Raw genomic sequence first — 27,504 nt, 5'->3', positions numbered from 1 at the left:
CGGTTGAAAATATGGCGGAGAAAATTTAGGAGTGAAAATTGGGTTTGGTTATTGAAGGATAAGATTGTGAAGTAAATAGAGGAGTAAATTTAGGGGTGAAATGTAATGGTTTGGAATTCTAAAAAATAATGTATCGGTAGTTTTTGATTTGGGGAGAAATAGGGATTTTTGTATCTTTTTAAAATAGTAGGGAAATATGGTGAATATATAAACTAAAGGTGTATATTCTAGTAATTATTCCATAATATTTCGGTCTAAATGTTGAGTTCATGATTTAGGCCCATTGTATAACAATACTCTATTTAGAGCTCTATTACGTCAAAAATGGTGGGGGGCAAATATTAGGTTTTGAGGGTGAATTTTCATATTTTAAGAATAAAAAAGTTTCTTTTTTTTCCGATGAGTATGCGTGAATCTGGAAAACTACCACCAACCAAAACCCTTTCACTTCTTTGCAAACAACTCACAACCTCATTGCTTCTTACCAATGAACATCAACCACTGCCAAAACCCCATTGTCATCTCTTTTCTTTTTTCGATCAGTCTGTCACCGCCAAAGATAAACCATCAACCCTTTTGTTTCATCTTCTCCTCTCTTTGAACACCAAAACCACCAGCCAAAGATGAGCAGAAACTAACTCACACAACCATCGCTCAACCCACAACAACCACTTTCATTTCCGCCGTTTCCGGCGAAATACCCAACCCCAAACAGCTAATCAAACCACCCAGAACACTCAAGCTATTGTTTTTCCTCTTTCCTTGTGGCTGCGACAAAACACCAGCTGAAACAATCATCAAACAAGTAGCTGAAACAACCAACAAAATCACCCAAACACCTCCCAGATCTTGCCCAACACCCCCATTCCCCACCTTCTTCCGACGGAGAAATAACAAGTGATGACCACTGTGAGGACGACCAGATCTATTCGGGTTCACATTTCCAGCAAACCCAACGAACAGAAAGCTCCAAACCACCATGACACCATAAACAGTGTACTGTACTCTCTTTTCCATTTTTCTTTTTAATAAATTTACTGTTAAATAGTTTAAAGCTTGATAAATTATTTTCTTCTTTCTTTTGTATTGTTGGGCTGCATTTTAGACTATGATTATTTTTGATTTCTTATTATTTGTTGTAGAATGGCTTATTGTCATTAGTATTATTTTAGATCTGGCCGAAAGAATGTCACATTCAGTGAACTCCATCAAATGTCATTTATTTTTTTGTTTGTTTATTTAGTTGTTTTGGGTTCTATGATGACTATAAATTCTTCGTTTATTTCATTTATTGTTTATGAATTCAATTTTATTAATAAATTACTATTCTTAAATGGTTTAGATTAAGTCTACATATTTTGTAAAGTTTTTCCAGCAAACTATCTCTTTAATATTTCTTTGTTGTTTCATTGTTATTTCACATCGTTTAAAATTAATATGCATTTTGTTTGATATGATCTTGCGTTTAGGAAATACAATATGTTAAAATCTGCCGAATGAAGAAATTACCGTCAATCATCAAGACTTTCCATGTTAATAAGACGTATTTTATTTTTATTTATTTATATTTATTTATTGCTAACACTTTTACTAAATGTGTTTACTGGTACGCCGGTGTTGCTTTCAATTGAAGCTATTTCAATGGAATTTGAATCATATTTTTTATATTTATTATTGTGTATATTATTGACGTTAGAAAAAATTAGGATATTTTTTATTATTATTTTATTTTATTATTTGTGCATATTGTGCGTTTATTATATTTGTTTAATTTCCTCATCAATTTGGAAAAAAAAAGAATTTAGTCGGGACCTATATTTTGGATTGCGAAAGATGCCTAACATCTTCTCTTCGAAATAAGTTGAACCCATTACCTAGAATTTTCCGATTTCGTAGGTCACTTTAATTGATTTCCTTGTTTTTTTTCCTAAAATTAGGTGGTGACACTTTTTAAAATTCGTTTATGCTTTAAATTCTTTTAAAATTTAATTAATTTATTATTTTTTGAGTCACCACAATATTTCTCCATATTTGAATAAAGTAGGGATGTAAACAGAATGGCGACTCCACTGGGATATGGAGGTTCTAACCAATATTAATTCATTATTTTCAAATTGAGGAGTATTTTAATTTATTGTGTTATACCTTATATTTTGTATATTTTGTTGATTATTTGTATATTATACTTGTTGTTCATTTATTATTCATTTTATTGTATGTATACGTTCATTGCACTTCATGGCATATTTCTATCGTATGTATAATATATTAAAGGATGGTTTTACGGAATCGCGATTGAACTTTTTTATACTCAATCTTTTTCGGAATGATCGACAATTTATTGGTTCATTATGCGTCCAATGGTTGTCGTAAATTTCAGCTTTCGTTGTTTACTTGGGTTTCCTTTCAAAAGTCACTCCAAGTTAACTAGGGTAGAATTAAACCAAATCCCGAATTTAGAGCATTTTGAATTTAGTTGACCCAACACCCAAGGCGTGTTGGCCCATTGGAGGTCCACCTTGTGTCTATTTGAGCTATTGATCAATAAAAGACAAATCATACGTATGTGTTTAAATTTGAAGGATGTATACGATATTTGGCAAATCATTGTCACTCGGGGTAGGGAACTTAATAGTTTAATCGAGTCGAAGAGGGATCAAGTTATCATTTTATCCAAAGGTGTTAGCATTAGAGATAATAATAAGTTAAAGAGGAAATATTTTCCACAAAAGGCCTAGTTTATGATTGTTCACATGTGTGGGACTGATTATTTGTATTTTTTCCCCTTATTTTGTAATTCTATTTGAATTATTCATAGAATTGTACTAAGTTTTTTGGGGGACAATTGTTAGTTGTCAAATATCGTAATACATCATTTAAATTGATAGGTCTGCCCTTAGCATAAAAGGGTCACATTTGTATAGTGCAATAATTGCTTGTATATTATGTGATGTATATAATTGAGTTTGTCTTCAATCAAAATAATATTTTTTTATTGATTCTTTGTATGATGTTTTGCATTATTCATTATGAACAAAAATTAACACTTTTACCTTTTGAGTTTTTGATATATGTAAGAATCTAGAAGTAATTGTTTGTCTGAAGTTGCGTAAGACAAAAGGATTCACGAAATTGAGTCTTCGTATTTAATAAGACATTAATCTCAAGTCAAAGAGACAAATTAGGGGAGTCCTGACTATGAAGTTACATTTCTTTATTTTATTTATTTTTTATTATTATTATGGCCTAACTTTCACAATTTCTTATATTTTTGTAGGAAAATCGTCCCAGATAATAGTTGGGGATGGTAATAACAATGCGTAATTTTCGTAAATAATTAGTAGAAGACACAGTTCCAAGAGACATTTCAAAAAGACTACAACAACATGTGGTTAATATAAAAAAAATAATAGACCACATTCAACAGAAACTACAAAGGTCGACAGTTAAGAGGACACAAGGATTCGCTCCGAGTTTGTCTAAATTTTTAAATGTTTTATGTCATATTTGAATGAACTACGCGTACCTGATTCTCATTTTAATGAGATACGTAGGCAACCTTTCTTGGGTTCAGTATACATTTTTTGAATAGTAAAAAAAATAAGGGAAAAGGGTTAAATTGCCCCTGAACTATGCAAAATAGACCACTTACATCTTCCATTACATTTTGGGATCAAAGATATCCTCGTGGTTACCCTTGGAGACCATAAATACTCTTAAGAGTTAACAACCCAATTTTTTAGTGATGTGACATGCCATATGGAACTAATCCCTCCACCTAAGCATTGTCAACTAAGATATATTACAAAAGTACTTGACCTTTAGTGGCGACAAAGTTTCCACAAAATCCTAAAATATTGTCACTAAAGGTTATGAGTGATTTTTAATGACAACTAAGGCTCCAACAACCATTCGCTAGTAAAACTTATTTTTCAACAAAAAAATAGATAATTAATTTTTGATTACAACCTAATTTTCTAAAATAAATAACTTGCAATATCAATATTAAAAACACTCGATATTATTGTGAAAAATCATGAAAATTACTTCTGGATTCACATCTTCTACTATACATTTCATCATTGTACATTTTTTACGTTTACATATAACATAAAAATAAAACATACAATGTCTTCAAACTTCTATTAAATCGATATCATTTTTGTTTTTTAAAATCAATGAAGAAAAAAAACACAAAATTAGAATTTAATGTTAAAAACTTTTAATGATGATTTCTCAGGCTTTTGTGGCGACTATTGTCGTCGCTAAATGTCTAGTTCTTTTGTAGTGAATCCTAGTTGACAATGCTTACGTGGATGGATTGGTCTCACGTGGCTTGTAAAGTTAATAAAAAAGGAATAATTGTATATAATAGCAAACTAATAACCAAAAATAAATGGAGTAGCTACTGTTTGATTTAATTGTACCTCATAGCAAACGTTTGCCAATGTTTGTCAGTCGCTTCTCTCCTAAAACTCTCGCTCGCCATTCTCCCTCAGCTCGCCTCTCTCACTTTGTACAACAGAAGTGTATAAATTGTGTTTTTGTTTTGTATAAAGCGAGAGAAAATTATTTATACACATGCAAAAATATATATCTTCATGCTATACACTTAATTATACAATTTAGACACATTTTACTTCGATTCAATTGTACACAAATGCAAATTTTATACAAATATTGCAGCAAAAAAGGTCAGCAAATTATACAATTGCATTGAAATACAATTTTCTCTCGTTTTATACAACATAAGTGTATAAATTGTGTTTCTGCTTTTGTATAAAGCGAGAGAAAAACATATATTTTCTTCCTATACACTTATAATTATACAATATACAAATATTTTACTTCGATTCAATTGTATGCAAAACAAATTTTATACACATATTGCAGCGAAATGGGCCAGCAAATTATACAATTGCAGCGAAATAGGCCAGCAAATTATACAATTTAGGCCAACGAATCATACAGTTGTATATGTATAGCGAGGCCAGCGAATTATACAATTTAGGTCAGTGAATTATACAGTTGTATATGTATAGCGAATTATACAGTTATATGTTTGTTATGAAGCGCAATTGTGCAAACTTTATTATAGCATACAAATATGAATTTTTTATTTGCTATATGTGAAACTTTCCCATAAAAATATGGGGTGTTAACTTTTGAGGGTATATGTGGTCTCTTAGGATAACAACAGGGGCATTTTTTATCCCAAAATATAACGAAGGGTATAAGTGATCTATTTCACATTGTTTAGGGGCAATTTTGACCCTTTTCAAAAAAAAAATAATGAGTAATATTGTGTGCATATTTTCAAAATCTTATCTGCACGAACTATGAGAATCTGATTCTCATTTTGATGAGATACGTAGGCAGCTCTTCATGGGTGCGGTATTCATTCTTTTAAACCCAAAAAAGAAAAAGAATAAAATAATTTATTTATATTTTCAAAGTCATATCTGTGTGAACTAAGCACACCTAATTTACATATCAATGAGATATGTAGGCAGATCTTTTTGGGTTCGATATTTATTCTTTAAAAAACATTGTGCGTATATCGTAAGAGTCATGTCTTCAACTCATTTGGGACCAACGCAGTTAGGACCGTGTAAAAATATTTGATATGATGGAGAGGACTGAATTTGTGGTAGACCGTTGATTTTTTTGGTACCTCTCAATTATACTTTTGTGATGCTTGAAAATTCTCTTGCATATATTCAATATAAGAATAAAATTAACTTTATGTTTCATGTGCATTGTGTGGTGAGATTTAGATCAAAATTCAATTGTATCGCGCTGTTGATCTAGAACTTGTCCTGAATGTTATCAAGGCAAAATCTTGAGTAATGTTTGGTTTGAGAAAGAATTTGTCACGTCCGGAGCCTACACCCTAGACGTGGTCGGCATTCGATGACCATTTCTAGCCTTGATCAAACCATTAGCCTAACTTACTTAACTCAGCGGAAGACAATAATCATACTTTAGTATGAAAGAACTTAATTGAACTGCACAGTAATACTATCTGAAATGTTTTAAAAGTTTAAACATTCAAACTGGCCAAAATGTCAACTCAAGTCTTTAACATAAAAATGAAACGTAAAGACTACTGAACTACTAGTTGTCTATGAAGTCTTTAAATCGACTGAGATGGATGTTGGGGACTAACCCCACAACATATTAATGAACTAAACTAGTAAAGCAAATGAAAAAGATGTCCTACAGAATGCAAGGAGGTTCACCACTAACTTTGGAGCTCGAAGGGGATCAATGAAGCGTTGTGTGATAATCCTGGTTACCTGCATCAACATTATAAGACAATGCAGGCCAAGTGGCATCAGTATATTGAATGTACGAGTATGCAAGTTAGAATGCTAAATACATCTATAAAGCTTGAAACGGATTAAGGGTCAACTTACCTTGGCTCTACTTGACTCACAAGATAACAACTCAATATAAAGCAATAAAGACATATGCAATGTATATAAAATTGGTAAAACAATGTAAACACTTAGCTCATTAAAGATAAAACAATATTAAACTCAACTTTTGTATATATGAAAGTAATACAATTTATATGGGAGTTTCTCTAATCGAAAATTATTGCTCCCTAGTATACAATCAAGTGTAAGTGATCGTGCAAGTAATATAATTTCTTTTGTAACGAGTTATCGTTACCAAGGTACTTATGATCAACTTATATCCACACATAGTTCCACAACTAAAGAGAAAATTAACTATTTCGCAGGTTGAATGTTTTATGATTAACTAAAACTTTTATGAATTGAATTTAATGTAAACAATATTGAATGACTTTGATGTAATGTTTCAGGCAAGATTAAAAGGAATTCCAGAGCTACGGCATATTACGAATGTCATGCATCATAATATTGACTTAAATCAAACTTCAATAGTCAAATTACTGGTTTATAGGGTTGATAATATGATCCGGGTTAAGCACCTCTCGCCTCCTACCCCAGTTAGCTATCTAACTACATTTTTGGCGGGGATAAATAAACAAACTGACAAACATTTATATTTCATCCTATTTTATAACCAAGCAAGGTGTTCGTCTTTTGGGCTCACTCCTGAACACGAATCGCCTCAAGTTAATGGGCTGACCGAGCTCTCTATATTCTCTGATCTATCTAACCTCTCCTATGATAAATTCGAGGTTAGACACTAAATTTGTTCCTAGATGGCCAGTTAAGAAATAGTAAAACAAAAATATAAAAGTAATTTGAATTGACAACCAAAGATTAATCCATAAAGCTTCAAATATTCAACAATCGATTCGCAGTTGCAGCCTAGAACTAGGGAATTTAGCTACTCATACTCATACTATTGAAGAAATAATAATTGTTCTAAAATGAATATGTAAAATAGAAGAATTAAGATGATTACAAACTTAATTCTTGCCCTTGTACACTAAACAAAGATTGACCCCTCACAATGGCAGTCCTAGGATCTATTTATAGTAGTAGATAAAGTTTAATACAAATCCTATTCAAATTAGAATTCCCATTTAATGTTTAAAACTTGGAAAATTCGGAATTCTTGTGAGGATGCGCGGCTAGCAGCATCTAATACTCTGCACATCCTAGCACAGTGCACCTTCATCGCGCCTAGAGACCTTTTCTGCGTGTAGAGCTTTGGCGTGACGCGCCATACAGAGCGCCTCAAAAATGTCTCTAAGTGACTAGCCCTGGCGCGGCGCCCATGCCAGTGTGCCTCGCCTAGGTGCTTCAATGCTTAGTCATTTTTTTCACATTCGTCTCTTCTCCTTATTTTTCTTTGCACAAGCTCCAAATTCTTCGAGAATTCATTAAATTACTAATCATGAGTATAAGTGTTTGATCAACACAAATAACCACAAAATCAAGGTAATAACTAAAGATTTTCCTCAATCATACTAAAATATGGGTCATTATCGACTACCTAGGCATATAAATATGCCTAAAATCAACAACCACTACTATGAGCCTAAGTGGTAATACATCGTCGCCCGTGCTGCCAAAACTGTCTTATACTTTGTCATCGCATAAGACATCCTCAACTAACTAGATCCACTAGCTAACTTACGTCATCATCTAAAAAGTATGACTTGTTATTACCCATGATGTCTATATAGTTTACATGGAGACTTGAGTTAATCTGAACTTTTATCCCCACATCGATGGTCAATACTACTCCCAAAATATACTTTAGCTCATGCTTTTAAAATAGTCTCTTTCCTATGAGTTATGATAACTTGCTCAACTCTTTTAGCTTTAAAAAGCTCATCGTGGAATCAATGTTTCCCTTTTTTATTCAAAATAAAAACTCTTCTCAAACTCTTAGTTTCCTCTTGACTTAAATGTAAAAACATTTATAACTTCCTAGGGAATACTTAGCTCCCTTATACCTTTTGAGAAATGAAGTGAACCTTTAATCTTTTCCTTAGCTTGAACTTGACACTTAAAATGAAATTAAAAACGTTTAAGTAAGACTCTAAGAACTTTGAAAAACATTACATTAACTCACTTCATAGATTTGGACTTGACTTCTTAACTTTCTTAACCTTGATTCTAACTTCCCTTGAATATAATTATAGATTCAAAGATCATGATCTTTCGTTTGTGGATGATTTCATGATGTTTATATGTACTTTAGAGTGTTGGAATCAACTAGGAATGATAGGTACATCACTTAAGAACTAGTACAAAAAAATAGGGAAAGAACGGGGTCTCAAGGTGACCTTGGTGCTTTGAGAGGCGCGCAGTGCCACAGCCTGATGGACAGACTCTTGTCTGAGGCGCTCTGGTTGGCGCGGTGCACCAGGGTCTGTCAAACAAAGACTATCCGGAGGGGCTCTGGTAGGCGCGACGCCCTAGGGGTTGTCAGACGGGATTTTTGACTTTTCTTCTCCATTTTTTATCTCTAAACCTCCTAAACTTCCATGGATCTCACCCCAAATACTTAGGATAACTAAATACCTCATTACTCAACAGATTAGACTCAAAAATCGTCCAGAAACATGGATCAAATCTACTAGATATGAACTACAATTCAACCAACAAGAATTTCACAATTTTTCATCAAGAATTCTCATATTCATCATTCCATATGCTCTTTTATTTTGTTGAATTGAAACAAATTGGGTGTGGGTGAAAGGACACAACACCGAATGATCTTACATACCTCGATAGGAATCACCCCGACGAAATCCACTCAACGATCTTAACGTTCTTGGACAATTCTTGATCTTCCCCTTCTTTTTTCTCCCAATCCTTAAGCGTTCTTACTTTTTCTAAAACTGATTTGAGACTTGGTTTTGTCCCTAATGTAAACTAGAAACGAATTAGGAAATACTAGAGTGAAAAGATAACTTTACCCTTGCTAAAATTTGGATTGGTTTTTTCTCATCTCAACAGCCCAACTTCTGAAAGACATATCTTCCTCATACGACATCGAATTTTCGCAAACTCAGCGGCATTGGAAAGATCCTCCCAAGAGATATCCAACCATAGAAATCATCCAAAATACTCCTAATATGGAAAGTATGGCCGTTTAAAAATGATCAAAACTCACATTTGAAAGCTGGAAATTTTTTCCAAATTTCCCTACTTATTTCCAGAACTGATTATTCTTGGTTTCATAGCTTATTCCTAGTTAGTTCAAGTTACGATAAGTTAGAGGAATGTAGGCCTTTTTTGACCCAATTGTTCCTTGTAAAGCTTACCAAATGATATTAATCCTAGTTTTTCCATTTTGAGCCTAAATTTTTTTTTTGAACAACCACATTTTAGCCATTACCCTTTGGAGTGCTTACATGCACTATCCCTCTCTTAGCCCAACCTTCTTGAGTGCACCAAGAATGTGCAAATTATAAGAGAAGATCCTTGTTTGATATTTCTAAAAGCAAACATATCGAGTCTTCCAAAGTCAAGGAAGCAAATAAAGGGCTTGTAGAAAAAGAAAAAGAAAGAAAGAAAGAAAGAAAAGTTGAAATAAATATACAAAGACAAAAATACCCCTACATGGTTAGTGAAAGACAAGAAAAAAATACTCCAACAAAATAGAAGAAAAATTCAAAAGAAATGAGTGAAATAAAAGAAGAGATCTAAGAAATGAGGACTTAAAAAAAGTCGAAAGGAATATGTGAAATAAAAGAAAACCTGTAAGAAACAAGTATTCAAAAGAAGTAGAAACAAAGGGGGTGAAAAAAGAATAAGAATGGAAAAACTCCAAAAAAATGAGAATTCAAAAGAAGTCGAAAAAGGGGAGGACAATGAAGAGGATCTGACGCCAAAGACATATCAATCATTAAGGGCATAAATTCAGTGTGACGCTCAAGGAGGAATTAAGTCACTCTTATCCCAAATGAATATCATACCCATGCCCAAGCCTACATTACAAGCCAATGACAAGCCTTACATGATCTCATTCCAAATGTTCTCATATTAGTGGAGATTTACATAAGGGTCAAGCATATGGTATTATAGTTGTATGCATTGAACATTATTCTGAGTGTGAGTACACTTTGAGAAATGTCCTAAAATCAAATATTTTAAATATGTGTGAAATTGGACCAGTCTTTGTCGTGAGGGCTCTTGAAACATGAGGATTAGTACAATTGAAAACTTATGTTTGAAGTAAGATGAATGAATCTTGTTGATCCTTAAGTATGTTTGAGGTACCTCTTGAATATGTGGAGATTACCTTGAATTCAATCTCAATTAGAAAAAGACAAAAAGAAAAGAGAATGAGAGATTTACCTACAATCCTAATTGTTGGTACCAATTATAGTCAAGATTTAACTATCTCATCACATTCTTTATTTTTTTCAAAAAAAAAAGTGAGCAAGCATCCACTCTTTAATATTTTTTTTTATTTCATTTTTTTAGAGTTTTTCCATTTAAAAAAGAAAAAAGAAGAAGAAGAAATTGCCTTTTTAAGTTGTTTATTGTAAAAAGTGGCATTAGGTTAATCTTGTATGTGTGAGAGTCCTATTTTACTTCATGGGGTTGTCCGTCCCAAAAATGTGATATATCTTATCTTTACAATTTGAATATAGCAAGGAATATCATTTTCATATTTTATCATGTTCATATTGTGCATTTTCTACTGATAATCTCTTTGATTCTTTGCAGAATTCATCATCAACAGAAGTAGAACTACATTTGACCTGATTCCTGACTCAACAGGATATGTAGGCGCCACGACGGCTTGGTCATATACCCCGTATGATTTTTATTTCTCCTTGTAATAAACAATGTGTTATCTTCAGCAAGTCAAGATTTAAGGTCATTTTTGAGATTTTCCAAAAGTTTAACTGGGACAGAATTTTTGAGGAAGACCTAAAATATTTTAATAAATACTGTGAGAAGCTTGATAACAACTTCAAAAATTCTTCAGCACTTGAAGCTCAAAGTCAACTTGCAAATCTTCAACGTTGTCATGGAAACCAGTAGCTCCTCGTACAAATCCTCAATAAAATTTGAGTCACAATAAACATAAAAAGGTCAAGAGTAAAATATTGATTGCTCACATGTGTTAAAGTGGTCATGCTTTTGTACACATTCTCTTTTAAAAAATCTTTTCTCAAGATTTCTTAATTAAGTCGTTAGCTAAGGTGACATTGTGTCTACTAATTGTTTTTTTCAAGTACAAGAATAGGTGAAAGCATTGGGGCGATGAAACTTTCAAGACAATCATCGATCCATCCACCTCGTTACAGTTGAAAAATCGTTGAGTCATCCACCTCGTTACAGTTGGACAATCGTCGAGCCATCCACCTCGTAACAGTGGAAAATCATTGGGTCATCCATCATTTGCATTTTCATTATATTTTTTTAATTTATTTTTTATTTGTCGAGAGGGCTATTGCATGTTCTTATTTACTGACGAGGTCATTGCATTTTTTTTGCCAAGAGGGTCATTGCAAGTTTTTATATACTGAGAAGGTCAACACATTTTTATTTTCCAAGAGGGTCATTGAATTTTTTATTTACCAAAAAGGTCATGCATTTTTAATTTATCAGAAGGGTCAATGCATTTTTCATAGTCGCATCTATTCAGAGGTGAAGGATGTGCACCCTATCTATTCAATGGTCAAGTTGATGAAAGCTTACGTTGAAAGATATTTGCATTTAAGTCGCATCTATTCGAAAGTGAAGTATGTGCACCATATCTTTTCAACGTTCAAGTCGGTGGAAACTTGCGTTGAAAGATATTTGCATTTAAGTCGCATCTATTCAGAGGTGAATGATGTGAATCCTATCTTTTCAACATTCAAGTCGGTGGAAACTTGCTTTGAAAGTGTTTGCATTTAAGTCGCATATATTCGGTGGTGAAATGTTTAAGTCGATGGAAACTTGCCTTGAAAGATATTTGTATTTAAGTCGCATCGATTTGGAGGTGAAGGATATGCATCCTATCTTTTCAACGTTCAAGTCGGTGGAAACTTGTGTTGAAAGATATTTGCATTTAAGTCGCATCTATTCAAAGGTGAAGGATGTGCACCCTATCTATTAAATGTTCAAGTCGGTGGAAACTTGCGCTGGAAGATATTTGCATTTAAGTAGTATTTATTCGGAGGTGAAGGATGTGCACCCTGTCTATTCAACGTTCAAGTCGATGACAACTTGCGTTGAAAGATATTTGCATTTAATTCGCATCTATTTAAAGGTGAAGGATGTGCACCCTATATATTACACGTTCAAGTAGAGGAGACTTGCGTCTAAAGAATTCTTATTCGTCCTATCGATGGACATACACTCAAAATTCTACCGATAGATCACGTTTTTTTCATTCATCCTATCAATAGACATACATTGAAAATCCTACCGATGGATAATATTTTCATTTGTCCTACCGATAAACATACATTTAAATTCCTACCGATGGATAATCTTTTTCATTCGTCCTACCGAAGGACATACATCTAAAATCCTACCAATGGATCATCTTTTCTCATTCGTCCTATCGATGGACATACATTTGGATCCTACAAATGGATCACCTTTTATTTCATTCTAGCGATGGATCATTTTTTTATTTTTTATTTTTTGTTCTCTCGATGAATCATATTTTTTCATTCGTCCTACCGATGGACATACATTCAAAATCCTGCCGATGGATCATCATATTCATTTTTCCTACAAATGGACATGTATCCATATCATACCGATGGATCATCTTCATTTGTCTTATCATAAGAGATGCTATCTTTTTCTTTCATTCTGTCTCTACTAACGATTTTCATCTTTGTTTTTTCGAGAACATCATAGAGAATGCATTCTCAGTTGAAACACAGGTGGGAACTACTTCAACAAGGACACATCACAGCGTGGAACCTTTTGGAGGAAAGTTCGGGATTGACTTCCACGACATATCAATCACATTTTTATAAAAAAGATCATGTGTTCGGTCAAACTTGGATTTGTCAATTTTTGATGTCCACGATTTCTTTCATCAATCATATCTAACGAAAGGGACAGCCATTGACACTCAATTTTGGCCTAACACTTTCATTATTCGTGACTTTATTAATTTAATTGTTCAAATAATCATTTTTATAGTCTTAAATAGGTTTATCGATAACTATCCTTATTTATCAAAATATGAATATTTTTATTAGGTAGTATTAAAATTATTTTTTTTTAATGTCATTAGTTACATTCATTATATGTTTTTTAATATTCATTTTTGTTTGTTACATCGGTTAATATTCATTTTGATATTTTGCATAGTTTAAAATTTATTCAAATAAGAATACAATTTTATGAGCCAATAATTTTTTGGCCTCAATGTTGAGCCCATAATTTAGGTAAATAGTATAACAATACTCTATTTAGGGCTCTATTAGGTCAAAAATGGTGGGGGGTAAATATAATGTTTTAAGGGTGAATTTTCAGATTTTTATGAATAAAAAAGTTTCTTATTTTTTTCAATGTGTATGTTAGAATCTGGCGAACTACCACCCCCCAAAACCCTCTTCTGTTTTTTGCAAACAACCCAAAACCTCATTGCTTCCTACCGGTGAACATCAACCACTGCCCAAACCCTATTGTCATCTCTTTTCTTTTTCCGATCAGCTTGCCACCACCAAAGATAAACCACCAACCTTTTGTTTCATCTTCTCCTCTCTTTGAACACCAAAACCACCAGCCTAAGATGAGCAGAAACCAGCTCACACAACCCACAACAACCACTTCCATTCTGCCGTTTTGGGTGAAATTCCTGACCCTAAATAGCTAAACGAACCACCCAAAACACTCAAGCTATTGTTTTTCCTCTTTCCTTGTGGCTGTGACGAAACACCAGCTGAAACAACCATCAAACAAGTAGCTGAAACAACCAACAAAATCACCCAAACACCTTCCAGATCTTGCCCAACACCTCCATTCACGTCCTTCTTCTTACGGAGAAATAACAAGCGGTGACCACTGTAAGGACGACCAGATCTATTCGGGTTCACATTTCCAACAAATCCGACCAGCTTAAAGCTCCAAACTACCATGAAACCATAAACAGTGTATAGTACTCTCTATCCCATTTTCTTTTTAATATCTTTCTGTTTAATAATTTGAAGCTTGATGATTTTTTTCTTCTTTCCTTTGTACTGTTGGATTGCTTTTGGGACTGCGATCATCTTTAATTTCTTGTTATTTGCTGCTAAATTGCTTATAGTTGTTAGTACTATTTTAGATATAGCCGGAAGAATGTCATATTCAGTGAACTCTATCACATGTTTTGTTGGTTAAGCTTTAGTTATAATTCTTTTAAAACAAATTAGCTTTAGTTATAATTCTATTTTTATTTTTTATTTTTTATTTTATATTTTAATTAGCTTTAGTTATAATTCTATTTTTTTGGATGACTAAATATTTTACGGAAAAGGGCCTAAAATACCCTTAAAGTATTGAAAATGGTACAAAATTACCCTCCATCCACCTATTGGCTCCAAAATGCCCTTTTCATCCACCTGTTGGCTCCAAAATACCCTTGTCATCCACCTTTGGGTTCAAAATTGACCACTTTTTAATTGTTTTAAAATTTAACTCTTTAAATATTTTTTAAAATACTTGGAGTTCAACTATTGATTATAATTTTAATTTATTAATATAATTTATAAATCAATCCACTACCCACTCATTACTAACTAAACCTTATTCAATCAATGATTCGATTATAATATCAAAATCGTCATAAACACTACTAAAATTATAGATTCCTTAAAATGACATACAAAATTATTCGAGTCCGAATCGAAACCCCAATTAAATTTAGGTTGAGCCGCTTATTCAGGACGACACTTTCTTTCAAGATTGAATTAAAAATTTATGATTAAAGGTAAACAAGTAATACATCCCGAATTAATTCATGCACTTTTTTTTAAATATAATTTTTAAATATTTAAGATTTGTTTTAAAACCTTTAATATATTTGAAAAAAAAGTTACCTATGAAGTAACATCACATAATTGAAACGTAAGAATAATTAAGATGAACATAATCAGACTTTTAAGTTTATCGGTGATTTTTATTTAGCCACTTGAATGTATGATAATTTACTTCAATAATTTTTAAAAACAATCAATTGGCAGTAGCTTGCATTAATAATGTGACGGTTTATTAAGAGGATAATTAGTATGTAACGACATGTTTAGTCGTTTTGAGCAGCAGATTTTATTTCTGGAAAAAACAGGCTGAGGCGACGGACCCCACGACGGACCGTCATGGGCACGACGGACCGTCATGGGCACGACGGACCGTCGCAGGGTCTCGTTTCAAAACACTTAGAAAATCTGAAAATTGGGTACTGAAATCGACTCTCTGAACTTCGTAACGGAATGGCAGGACGGACCGTCACAGGTGTGACGGACCGTCACAGACCCTTCAGAGAAATTGAGTCTCTGAAGTCTGTGACGGAGCAGCAGGATGGACCGTCGCAGGCACGACGGGCCGTCACAGATTGCGTAATCCCAGTCTGGGTCGGATTTCTTTATACGTTTTAAGGGACGTTTTGGACTATTCCTACTTTAATTATAAAGTTAGAGGGTTAATGTTAATAAGTCTAATTACTTGGGGTTAAAAGAGGTAACCTTAAGTTAATTAGTGGGTTATTATTGCCATCTTTATTCTTAATTATATACTAATTAGGGTAAAAGAAAGAGGGTTTGAATAAAGAGAATAGAAAGAACAAAGAGAGGGAAGGAGAATCGATAGAGAGAGACGAACGAAGAGGAAAAACACAAGGCTTTGGGAAATTCTTGCTTGATCACTAGTCTTCGGTGGAGGTAGGTTATGGTTTTTATGCTATTCGTAGTACACTCTTAATAGCGAATGATATGTATTGGTAGTATTGTAAACCCTTCTATATGCTTAATTGTATGCTTGCATGAATGTGATTATGTAATTGTGATAAAATAAGCATGATGAAGCTATTGAATCCTAAATCTTGAAAAAGAAACCCTAATCTACTTTGTTAATGATGATGCTTTGGTATAAAAGAAGGCTTGATGAACGAAAGTAGTGAGATTAGGGGATCGGGTGCCACGTTCCGGTACTAGGATAGTATATGAGGATCGGGTGCCACGTTCCGGTACCAGGATAGTATATGGATCGGGTGTCACGTTCCGACACCAGGATAGTATATGGATCGGGTGCCACGTTCCGGTACCAGGATAGTATATGGATCGGGTGTCACGTTTCGACACCAGGATAGTATATGGATCGGGTGCCACGTTCCGGTACCAGGATAGAATATGGATCGGGTGTCACGTTCCGACACCAGGATAGAATTAGGATCGGAGTGTCACGTACCGACACAAGGGGAATAAAGATAATGAATCTTGAAAGATGATAATATATTCAAATCTAATGAACCTAATTCTCAAATGAGTATGATGAGGAGGCGTGAGTCCTCATTGATGTGCTTGGTGTTGTAAACAAGGGTTATGGTAACTGTAAATGCTGCATGCTAAGGATATTAGTTGATTTTATGATATTGCTTAATATATACTGTTTTCTATTTTGAGTTGGCCGATGATATCTACTCAGTACCCGTGTTTTGTACTGACCCCTACTTTTATTGTTTTCTTCTTTGTTATTTGTGGAGTGCAGCAAACGTGTCATCGTCTTCAACTCAACCGCAACTCTAGCCAGTCTTCGTCACACCGGATCTTCAGGGTGAGCTAATGCTTCTAGCTTGGACTGGATCTTCTCCTTCATGTCTTGATGCCTTGAACTTTCGGCATGGACTGGCTTTTATTTGTTTTAGCTTCTTAGAATACTCTTAGTTTAGTAATTTGATCATAGATGTTCTTGTGGTGATGACTTCCAGATTTTGGGATAATAATAGTTATTGATTTTATTAATGAGTTTAAGTCTTCCGCATTACTTTCTGTTGATATTATATCGAAATGTTAAGGTTTAGATTGGTTGGTTCGCTCACATAGGAGGGTAAGTGTGGGTGCCAGTCGCGGCCCGGATTTGGGTCGTGACATAGTAATGGGTGGATAATGGATTGATACATATATTATACTAATAAGTTAAATTATAACAAATAGTTGAGCACCCCGTATTTTAAAAAATTATTTAAATAGTTTAAATATAAAACCGTTAAATAAGTAGTCAATTTTGAACCAAAAGGTGGATGACAAGGGTATGTATTTTGGAGCCAATATGTGGATGGAGGATAATTTTGTACCATTTTCAATACTTTTAGGATATTTTAGACCCTTTTCCGAATATTTTATTATGAAAGCTACTTTTTCAAGTATCTCTATTTTCATGCTTGATATTATTGAAATGTTTCTTATTACTCAATTTGTTTAGATTATAATATTACTTTATTTTACAAATGATGTTTAGCTATAATTTTTTTTTATAATATTTGTTGATGTTGTCATTGTTCATTGTCGTCATTGTTTCCTTTTTCTTTTGTTGTTTTCAATGTTTTATAGTTTATTTGTTCCTAATTGATTTTAAAAAAAAAACATAAAATTGACTAATGATTTTACAGATTATTTTATTGTTAGATGATGTTTGTGGCAACTCTTCTTCTTATTTTTATTTTATTTACCTTTCTATGATTCTCTATTTTAATTTTTTTTGTTAGTGATTAATCATTTCACATGTCATTTATTTTTTTGTTTATTTATTTAGTTGTTTTGAGTTCTATGATGACTATAAGTTCTACATTTATTTCATTTACTGTTTATGGCTTTACTTTTATTAATAAATTACTATTCATAAGTTGTTTAGATTAATTCTACATATTTTGTAAAGTTTTTCCAGCAAACTATCTCGTTAATATTTTGTTATTGTTACATTGTTATTTCACACCGTTTAAAATTAATATGCATTTTGTTTGATATGATCTCGCGTTTGGGAAATACAATATGTTAAAATTGACCGATGAAGAAATTATCGTCAATTTTCAAGGTCTTCCATGTTAATAAGACGAGTTTTACTTTCATTTATTTATTTTATTTATTTTTATTTTTATTTATTTATTACTAACACTTTTACTTAATGTGTTTACATATAACTCGGAGTCGCTTCCCCTTGTAGCTATTTCAATGGAATTTGAATCATATTTTTTATTTATTATTGTGTACATTATTGACGTTAGGAAAATTTAGGATTTTTTTTATTATTGTTTTATTTTATTATTTGTGCATATTGTATGCTTATTATATTTGTATATTTGTTTATTTTCCTCCTCAATTTAATTTGAAAAGAAAATTTAGTCGGGACCCATATTTTGAATTTCGAAGGATGCCTAAAACCTTCCTTTCAAAATAACTTGAACTCTTTACCTAGAATTTCTCAGTTTCAGGGATCATTTTAATTGGTTTCCTAGGTTTTTCCTAAAATTAGGTGGCGACTCCTTTTAAAATCCTTTTGTTCTTTAAATTCTTTTAAAATTTAAGTAATTGATTAATTTTTGAGTCACCTCGACGTTTCTCGCATAACTAAATCCTACATAACTAATACATGCATAACTCTAACAAGTTACTAAACAAACCCTTATATTTTGAAGTTTTAAAAATTAAATATGGAATATTGATGAGTCCGAAGCCTAAATGGAAAAAAAAATAACAAAAATTTCAAAAAGGCATATAAAAAAAACTTAACCAAAGGGCCAAAATTGCTAGTTGGGTAGCAATTTTAATTTGACTCCGTTACTCAGTTAAACAATTAAAATTGCTGACCTACTACCGATTTTGTCCAAAAAAAATTCATTTTTTAAAAGTAAATCGTTGTTCGGGCAGCATTAAACTTTTTTTTTCTTTTTAGTAGCCTTTGTCTATTCATATTAATGATTTAAAAAAATAGTGAAAATGAAGGTAAGTTATTATTATCTTTTCGCTTATAGAAAATCACTTAAAGAGAAAAAAATTCTTTTCCGTCAAAGTCGTCATTTAAATTTTTTTTACTAAAATCGTTGCCATTGCAGTGATTTAATTTTTTTAAAAATGTTTCTCAAAAATGTTGCATGGACAGCGATTTTCTTTTAAAGAATGGAAATTTTTTTTGGACAAAATCGCTAGGTCAGCAGCGATTTTGATTGTTTAACGGAATAACGACATTAAAACAAAATCACTGCCCCTAGCGAGTTTGCCCCTTTAATTTAAAAAAATGTGATATGTCCTTTTAGAATTTTTGTCAATTTTTTTCGTCATTTAAGCTCCGAACTCAAATATTAATAAAAAAAAAAGTTAGATACTATTGAGGAAGGTTCATGTTAGACGCGTGAAAAATAGGTTCAAACAAGTGGTTGTTGCACTCATTTATGAACTTATTAATACGGTGAGCAGTAATCAAGTGGAATCAATAAAGTTGGTGGTTCTTGGTCTTGCTAACAATTACACACTCATTTGAAAAGCTGTAGTTCTCTTCTTTTAAAAATTATGAAACTATAACGTATTTTCTTTTTTTCTTCTTCCAAAATAACACGAAAGTTTGGAGTCAATGGGTGTTTGTGTTTGGTTAAAAATTGATTTGAATCGAAATTGAATTATCTTAAGTATATAAATATTTTTTTTTTTAGTTTTGGTTTCGATTTAATTCTTTGTACATTGATAATATTTAATTTTATTTGGTTTGTTAAAAACAAACTAAACAAAAAATGGAATCATCGATACTTATATACACATATTTTATACAATTTGATATATACACTATGCTGTTTGTATAAAATTTTTAAATACTCTGTATATTTTTTCATGAAAAAATTATTTATTTTTAATAGGCTAGTGAATTTTATACGTTAAGCCCTCTTTTATCAAAAATAAGTCACGAATTCGAACTCATTGGTTTATTCAAAGATGGAAAAATGATTAAATATGTCCCAAAATTATTTCAAAAGGTCTAGATATACCCTCCATTTAAAGTTTGACGCACTCATGTTTTCGTTATCCAACTTTTGAGATAGATATGCCCTTATGAGCGTTAGTTGGTCTACTGGACATATACCACTCATTTTTCATTTCTTTAAATGTCACATAAAATTGTCATGTTATTTTGACCTTATTACATGACATTTATATGAAAATTGATAGGGATCCATTATGCCCCTAAAAATTCGGACTCATTAACACCTAATTCAACACATAAATTGACTCCCTTTTAAATAAACTATCAGATCCATTTTCAATAAATTTGTTTAAAAATTTTATTATTTTGGTAAATCCCGAAAATGAGATATTGATTAATAAAAAATATGAAAAATATTATAAAATTAACATCACAAATAAATATATTAATCTTATATTCAACAATTTCAACAACTTTTTAAAATTTTTATTTTTTTGGGCAAATTCCGAAAATGAGTAATTTATTAAGAAAAAATATGAAAAAAAATATAGAATTAATGCCAAAAATTCACAAATGTATATAGTAACCTTAAATTCAATAATTTTTTATTTTTTTATGATAAATCCTGAAAATGTGTAATTGATTAATAAAAAATAGGAAAAATATGAAAAAAAACTCAAAATAAAAACATTTATTGAAATTGTTGAATATAATGTAACTATATTTATTTTTGAAATTTTGAAATTAATTTTATATTTTTTCATATTTTTCCTTATTTTTTTATTAATCAATTACTCATTTTTAAGATTTATTTAAAAAATTAAAAAATTATTGAAATTCTTAAATTTAAGGTTACTATATTATTTGTGAATTTTTGGTGTAAATTATATAATTTTTTTTCATGTTTTTTTCTTTTTTATTATAAATTACTCATTTACGGAATTTGTTGAGAAAATAATAAAAATTAAAAAATTTATTGAAATTGTTAAATTTAAGGTTACTATATTTATTTGTGAATTTTTTGCATTAATTTTGTATTTTATCACATTTTTTATTAATCAATTACTCATTTTCAGGTTGTCGAAAAAATAAAAATAAAAAAAAATTGTTGAATATAAGTTATATTTATTTGTGAATTTTTTCCGTTAATTTTTCATTTTTATGATATTTTTTCTATTTTTTATCAATCAATTACTTATTTTTGAAATTTATCAAAAAAAATTAAACAAAAATGTTGAAAAAGGTTTGGGTGGTTTATTTAAAAGAGAGGTTTATCTATGGGTCGAATTAGATATTTATGGATCCAATTTTTTTGAGACATAATTGATCCCTTTTCATTTTCATATAAATATTATGTGGTAAGGTCAAAATGATATAATAATTTCATGTGATATTTACCTTTATATATTTTATGTATTTACTTTATTCAATTGATTAAAGTTTATACAAGTTAAAGTTTATTATTTTTTTGTGGTTCGAGAAAATGATGGCCACCGCAATAATAATTAATAACAAATTATAGGATGGAAAACATTTGTATTTATTGCCTCCATCACCATTGAGCTCCATTTCGTAGCTTTTTCTACCTTATTTACCATCTCCAATGGCATAATAAACCATCTCAATATAATGATTTGTATACAATTATTTTTTTAAAAAAAAGATAATGCAGTAATAATAGTCACAATTTTCTATTTTTACAAAATGTAAGAAGCTAAAGACCAAATCTAGAACCAAAATTCCAAGACTTCGAAAATTTTGAGGCTCTTTTAAAGCTCAAAAAGCTTATATTTAATTCAGAGCTATGTGTCATTTTCTTAGTGGCTTATAATGCCTTGTCACAAGTGTGTGAACTGCACACAAATTATATTTTTGACAATTGCTCCTATCAATTAAGGTGCTTAAGAGGCACACTTATAATGATGTAGGAGGGTTTGAGTGTCGAGTTTAAGTAAGCATTTGATCATACGATATCATATAGATATATATAGTGATATAGTATCACGATATCTTTATATATATAATTTTATATTGATTTCATCTCGTAATTTCATATTTTGAGATATGATTTTATATTCTTTAAAAATTATGATCTGGAATTATATGAGAATACCATATCATGATTTGAGATATTTAAATATAAAAATTGTTCATGAGTTTAAATTTTGTTAAAATAACCCTACACTTATATCTACTAACCATTTTTTTTACATCTAAATAAAATTTATAATGACATCATTACTTTTTAAAATTTATTATTCTCACCAACATAAAATTTATAATCCTCACCAATATATACTCACTTTAGCTCACAATTCTCGATTGTTGAGTAACAAAATCTTGAAGAGCCCGTGAAAAGTGTTTTATATTTACTCAGATATTTTGATGAGAAGTGGAAGATAGGTTGAAGTTAAATTGAAACAATTACTTAAGTGAAAACTAATAGATTTGGAATAATTTATTATGTGATTTTATAATTTTTTGTTTATTTGATAAGATTGAATAAATAGTTGTGGCTAATTTAATAGTTCTAGAACTTATGAAACTTTTATGTTTATACAAAATATACAACACTAAAATTTTATATCGCATGTCCAAACAAAACTCCAGTTTTATCTCATGATTTCATATTATGATATTATATCATGATTCCATATTATAATATCATATCACATAGCTAAACGGATCCTAAAAATTTGTATGTATATTTACCCAATAGAAGATGAACACAAATTACCTCATTGGAGTCAAAAAAAAAATATTATTCTTAATTCAAATCAAAGGCGAGAGTGAAAAAATTCAACAAATATATTTATCCTCTTCTTGAAGTTTCATAAAAAATAAATACATAAGGAAATTGTATTCATAATTTAATTTGTCTTTTCGTAATAATTATAGGAGTAATTTAATATACTTAGGGTATGTTTGGTAGGAAGGAAAATATTTTTCAATTTTCTCATGTTTGGTTAGGTCAAATGTTTTGGAAAATGTTTTTCAAATCAACTAATTTATCTCAAATTTAAAGAAAATGACTTACCTTCAAAATTTAAGGAAAATATTTTCCAAAACTCTCTTCCAACCTCTCCCTACCATGGCCACTCCACTCTACCAGCGTCCAACCCAACCCCTACCAGCCTCCAACCCACCCCTACCTCTAAAAGAAATTAAATATATTTTTAAAAAAATATTTTCAACTTTAAAATTTTATTTTTTTCGCCCCTACCCTCGAAACCTCTCTCCTCCCACTCACCCCCTACCAACCCCATCCCAAAATAAATAATTTAAGTTTGTTTTTTAAAAATATTTTCAACTTTAAAAATACTTTTTTTACCCCTACCCTCGCCTCCCCCTCCCCCCCCCCCCCCAAACCAAAAAAAAAATTTAAATTTGTTTTTTAAAAAATATTTTAAACACAATTTTATTTTTTTCACCCCTACCCTCAAACCTTCCCCCTACCCCACCACCTCTCACCCCTATCACGAAAAAGATTTTAAGTTTGTATTTTTTTTAAAAAAAAATCAACTTCAAAAATTATTTTCTACCTCTAGTAAAAATAAAAGATATTTTTCAAAAATATTTTTCATTCAAAAATCAAATACTAAAATATATTTTACTCACCAACCAAACATAAAAAAAGAAATCAAATATTTACTTATTTTCTAGGAAAACATTTTCCTTCATACCAAGCACATCCTTAGTTATAGCTATACCTCATAGCTATACCTCATAGAGTGTACTGTAAATATGATTATTATTTTTTAATAATAGGGGGATGTTTAGTGTTTAATTCTAAAGTACATAGAAGGAATCCAAAATAGGGTCATATTACAGAAATATTTAGTGTAATTAACCCTATTATAAAAGATACACGGTAATGAGACAAGGTGGATGTAGGGTATGGAAGTAGTTCTCCTTTTGTGATATATTTATTGTTAAAGGACGAATAAAATGTTTAAGTGGTTGTTGAAATAATTGATATAGATTGAGATTAATTTGAGATGTTTGTCAAGAAAAATAAATAATATCCATTAATTAAGCAGAATGCCCTCTTTATAGTGAAAAATATAAAGTAGTAAACTTTTTCTTGGAGAAATTTAATATTTCAATAATTCATTGTAATCGCAAAATTAAAATTCTTTTGCTCTACTTCTATAGTTGTTCTTATGAACGAATAATTTTTTATAAATATATTTTTTTAATTTTCACAAGATAGAAATAAAATTAAATAAATATTATTCTATTCATCTTTTATTCGCAGAATTACGATGAGTTAGTTGTTGTGGCTAGTTCAAGTTGCAAGCCTGCTAGTGTATATCTAGAAGAGTTGTTACGTTTTTATTTTGCAGCGATAGGTTTAAGTAGCGAAATCAAACTTCAGAACTAAAGTAAAAAAATTAAAAGAAGCAAAGTGAGAGAGAAAAAAGCATTACAAGTGCAACAAATTACATTACATTAAACACGTGAAAAAACACATAACATTACACTATGAATGAAACCAAACATGCAACAAAAAGAAAAGAAAAAAAAATCACTCTTTTAATTTCTCACACTAGCCATAATACTAAAACCAAACAATATGCATGATACAAATTAAACTTCAACTAATATTAATCTTCATGGAAGTGGAAGACTTCCTGCACCACCACCAGCACCACCACCAACACCGCCACCAATGCCACCTAATCCTCCTAGACCACCTAGTCCACCACCCCCCATTCCTCCACCAAATCCAGCTCCACCACCAATTCCAGCACCAAATCCACCAACATTCCCACCTACTCCACTAACAACTCCACCAAAAGGCAATCCATTGCTTCCAATGCCACCAATACCTCCAGCGCCAACGAAAACATTCTTTTGGTCATAAAGACCATTGTCACTTGGCATGTCTCTTGCGGCTGTGGTATGAACTACTACCAAAGCAAGACAAAGAACAACTATGCACAACTTGTTTGCCATCACTTCCTATATTTTTTTTAATCCTATGCCTCTACACTTGATGAGTAGTGATGAAGTGGTGTTTCCATGAGTCTCTTTTTATAGGCAAAAAATGGGTTGGTGGAGGAATGAATACACACATTTAATGGAATTCAATGCCTCTATCTGTATGCATCTTTGCTTGTAGCTACTATTTACTGGAGTTGGAGAAAACCTTTACTTTGTTTCACAATGAAAAAAATATTTCCACACAAATGTTTTTCTCAATTTTTTATTTTTTTAATAAAATAAACTATTTTCTAACTTATTTTGAGTTTTAATAGGTAAAAAGAGAATATTATTATCTTAGATAAATTGGGGGTGATAGTAAAGGAAGTTGACACTTATGGAAAAGACATTTTTGAGATTTTCAAATTAACTAAAGAAATGTTTTTCAAATTTTTCTTCCGTAATAAACGCTCTCTTTATCTATATTGTTTGTCTTTTAAACTTTTGGACATCCTTAATCTCGAGGGGTTGTTTGGTAGAGTTTATTAGCAAAAATAATATACGTATTAGCTTTGTGTATTAGTTGTTCATTGTTTGGTATACTTTTTCTTGTTATGTATAATTAATATACACTCTATTGTATTAAAAATGTATTACTAATACCATTGATTTCAAGGTATTAGTAATGCAAAAGGATTTAATGCATGCATTAAAATGGTTAAAGACACAATTACTCCTCAAAAATATTTTTACTTTTTTTCACCACAATTGTGGTGGATATTTTTGTAAATAAATATTTTTATACAATGCCTACTATTTTATTGAGGAACTTTCATATATAGTCACTAAAAAATAGTCTAATTATTCTCTTTCATAGTTACAATTCGTTGATACATGTTATAGGGAGGAGAGAGATGAACAAAATTAGAAGGCAAAGAGTGGGAGAGAGGTGATTCGTATATGTACACCAGTTAGATAATTGTAGATGTATATCAGTTAGATAATTGTATATTCATTATATTCTGATGAATTATACATATACAAACGTGGTTAATTATACAAACTCAAAGTCAACCCACATAATTAAAGTATAATGTTAGTCGTGAATGATAATTATAGCAAACTATAACTAAAATGAGTAATTAAGTAGTATAAGTTTGCTTAACAGCGTAATTTTCCCATCAGAAAATAGTAATGGGGTAATTTTTTAATATCTTATTATTATCATATTTGGAAAAACTTATCCCACGAGTTAATTATATTATAGTGATAACATAAGTAATTCTATATACATAGTGAATCGATAAGTAATCTCAGGATAAGCTAAATCAAACGATCGTTTTAATTATAATTAAGAGTATTTATCTAGATTACTCTTTTCTCTTAAAGTTTCACTAGCTTCATAGCATATTTTTTTTATAAATAAAAAAGTATTTGAAACAAATACTTATTTTAGGGTGGGGAGGGTCTATTTGTTTTCTTTCTTTTGATTATTAAATTTTGAAGTTTGTTTTTAGTCATGTTTCAGAAAGGTGTATAGGTCAAAAGAAAGTATTGTATTTAAATAGATGGTCAAGTCAATTACTTAGAGTAGTTATTACTGGCCAACCGGCCTATCGATCCTCTCTGGAACCTACTTACATAATTCATTTTTATTTTACATGTGAGAAATATGTCAAAACATAATACTTGGATAAAGGAATAATTATAAAAGTTAGTAAATTTTATAATGTTAGGAGTTAATTACTTGATATTCTTATTTCTTTACAAAATTACAATAATTCTTTAAATTCGATAAAATTCAGATACATTTCAAATTATCCTGATTCATAGTGTCTCAACATATTGCTCCGACTAATACATCACATTAAGTGATATAACAAGAATAAAAAAAATATAAGAATTTTTTAAGGTTTTTTTTCAAAAGGCAGAAAATTTAAAAAATTTAATAAAATAAATTGTATATTTAAGTCATTTCTTGAATGATTGATGTATTTCAAATATTTGACGTGGGAATCACCGCGTCATCTCACACCACTTGTTTTTTTTTTCCTTCTAATTTTCTGTTTTTTTTTTTATCAAATTTCTTTAAAGATGTTCTCCAACTCCACTTTCCAATTTTTCAATTTCCAAATAAAATAAACAAAATATTAAACAAATAATGGTAAAATCAATTATTAATCACAAAAATTGGTTTAGGTTTAGCAAACATAAAAATCATATTTGTATTTTGTAGCTATAGGTCGTATAATTGTGTTTTATAATAAAC

General features: G+C 30.8%; 1 protein-coding gene and 2 long non-coding RNA genes across 3 annotated transcripts; 2 read left to right on the top strand and 1 right to left on the bottom strand.

Moving 5' to 3' along the window:
• The first annotated feature begins 325 nt into the window (after positions 1-325).
• On the top strand, positions 326-3,640 carry LOC112942173 (uncharacterized). Its single transcript, XR_003248205.2, has 2 exons — positions 326-996; positions 3,278-3,640. It is a non-coding gene; the product is annotated as an uncharacterized lncRNA (long non-coding RNA).
• A 10,299-nt stretch (positions 3,641-13,939) lies between these two features.
• LOC138338213 (uncharacterized) lies at positions 13,940-17,365 on the top strand. The gene is made up of 2 exons (XR_011211640.1): positions 13,940-14,518; positions 17,109-17,365. It is a non-coding gene; the product is annotated as an uncharacterized lncRNA (long non-coding RNA).
• Positions 17,366-24,718: 7,353 nt separating this feature from the next.
• Positions 24,719-25,335, bottom strand: LOC138338208 (glycine-rich cell wall structural protein-like). The gene has a single exon (XM_069288954.1). The coding sequence runs from the start codon at positions 25,266-25,268 to the stop codon at positions 24,924-24,926; it is 345 nt and encodes a 114-aa protein (XP_069145055.1). The 5' UTR covers positions 25,269-25,335; the 3' UTR covers positions 24,719-24,923.
• Between the last annotated feature and the right edge of the window lie 2,169 nt (positions 25,336-27,504).

Source organism: Solanum lycopersicum, chromosome 9, assembly GCF_036512215.1.
Source record: "Solanum lycopersicum chromosome 9, SLM_r2.1".
NCBI classification, from domain to species: domain Eukaryota; kingdom Viridiplantae; phylum Streptophyta; class Magnoliopsida; order Solanales; family Solanaceae; genus Solanum; species Solanum lycopersicum.
Note: the sequence above shows the minus strand (reverse complement) of the source record. Positions and strands in the feature narration are given on the sequence as shown.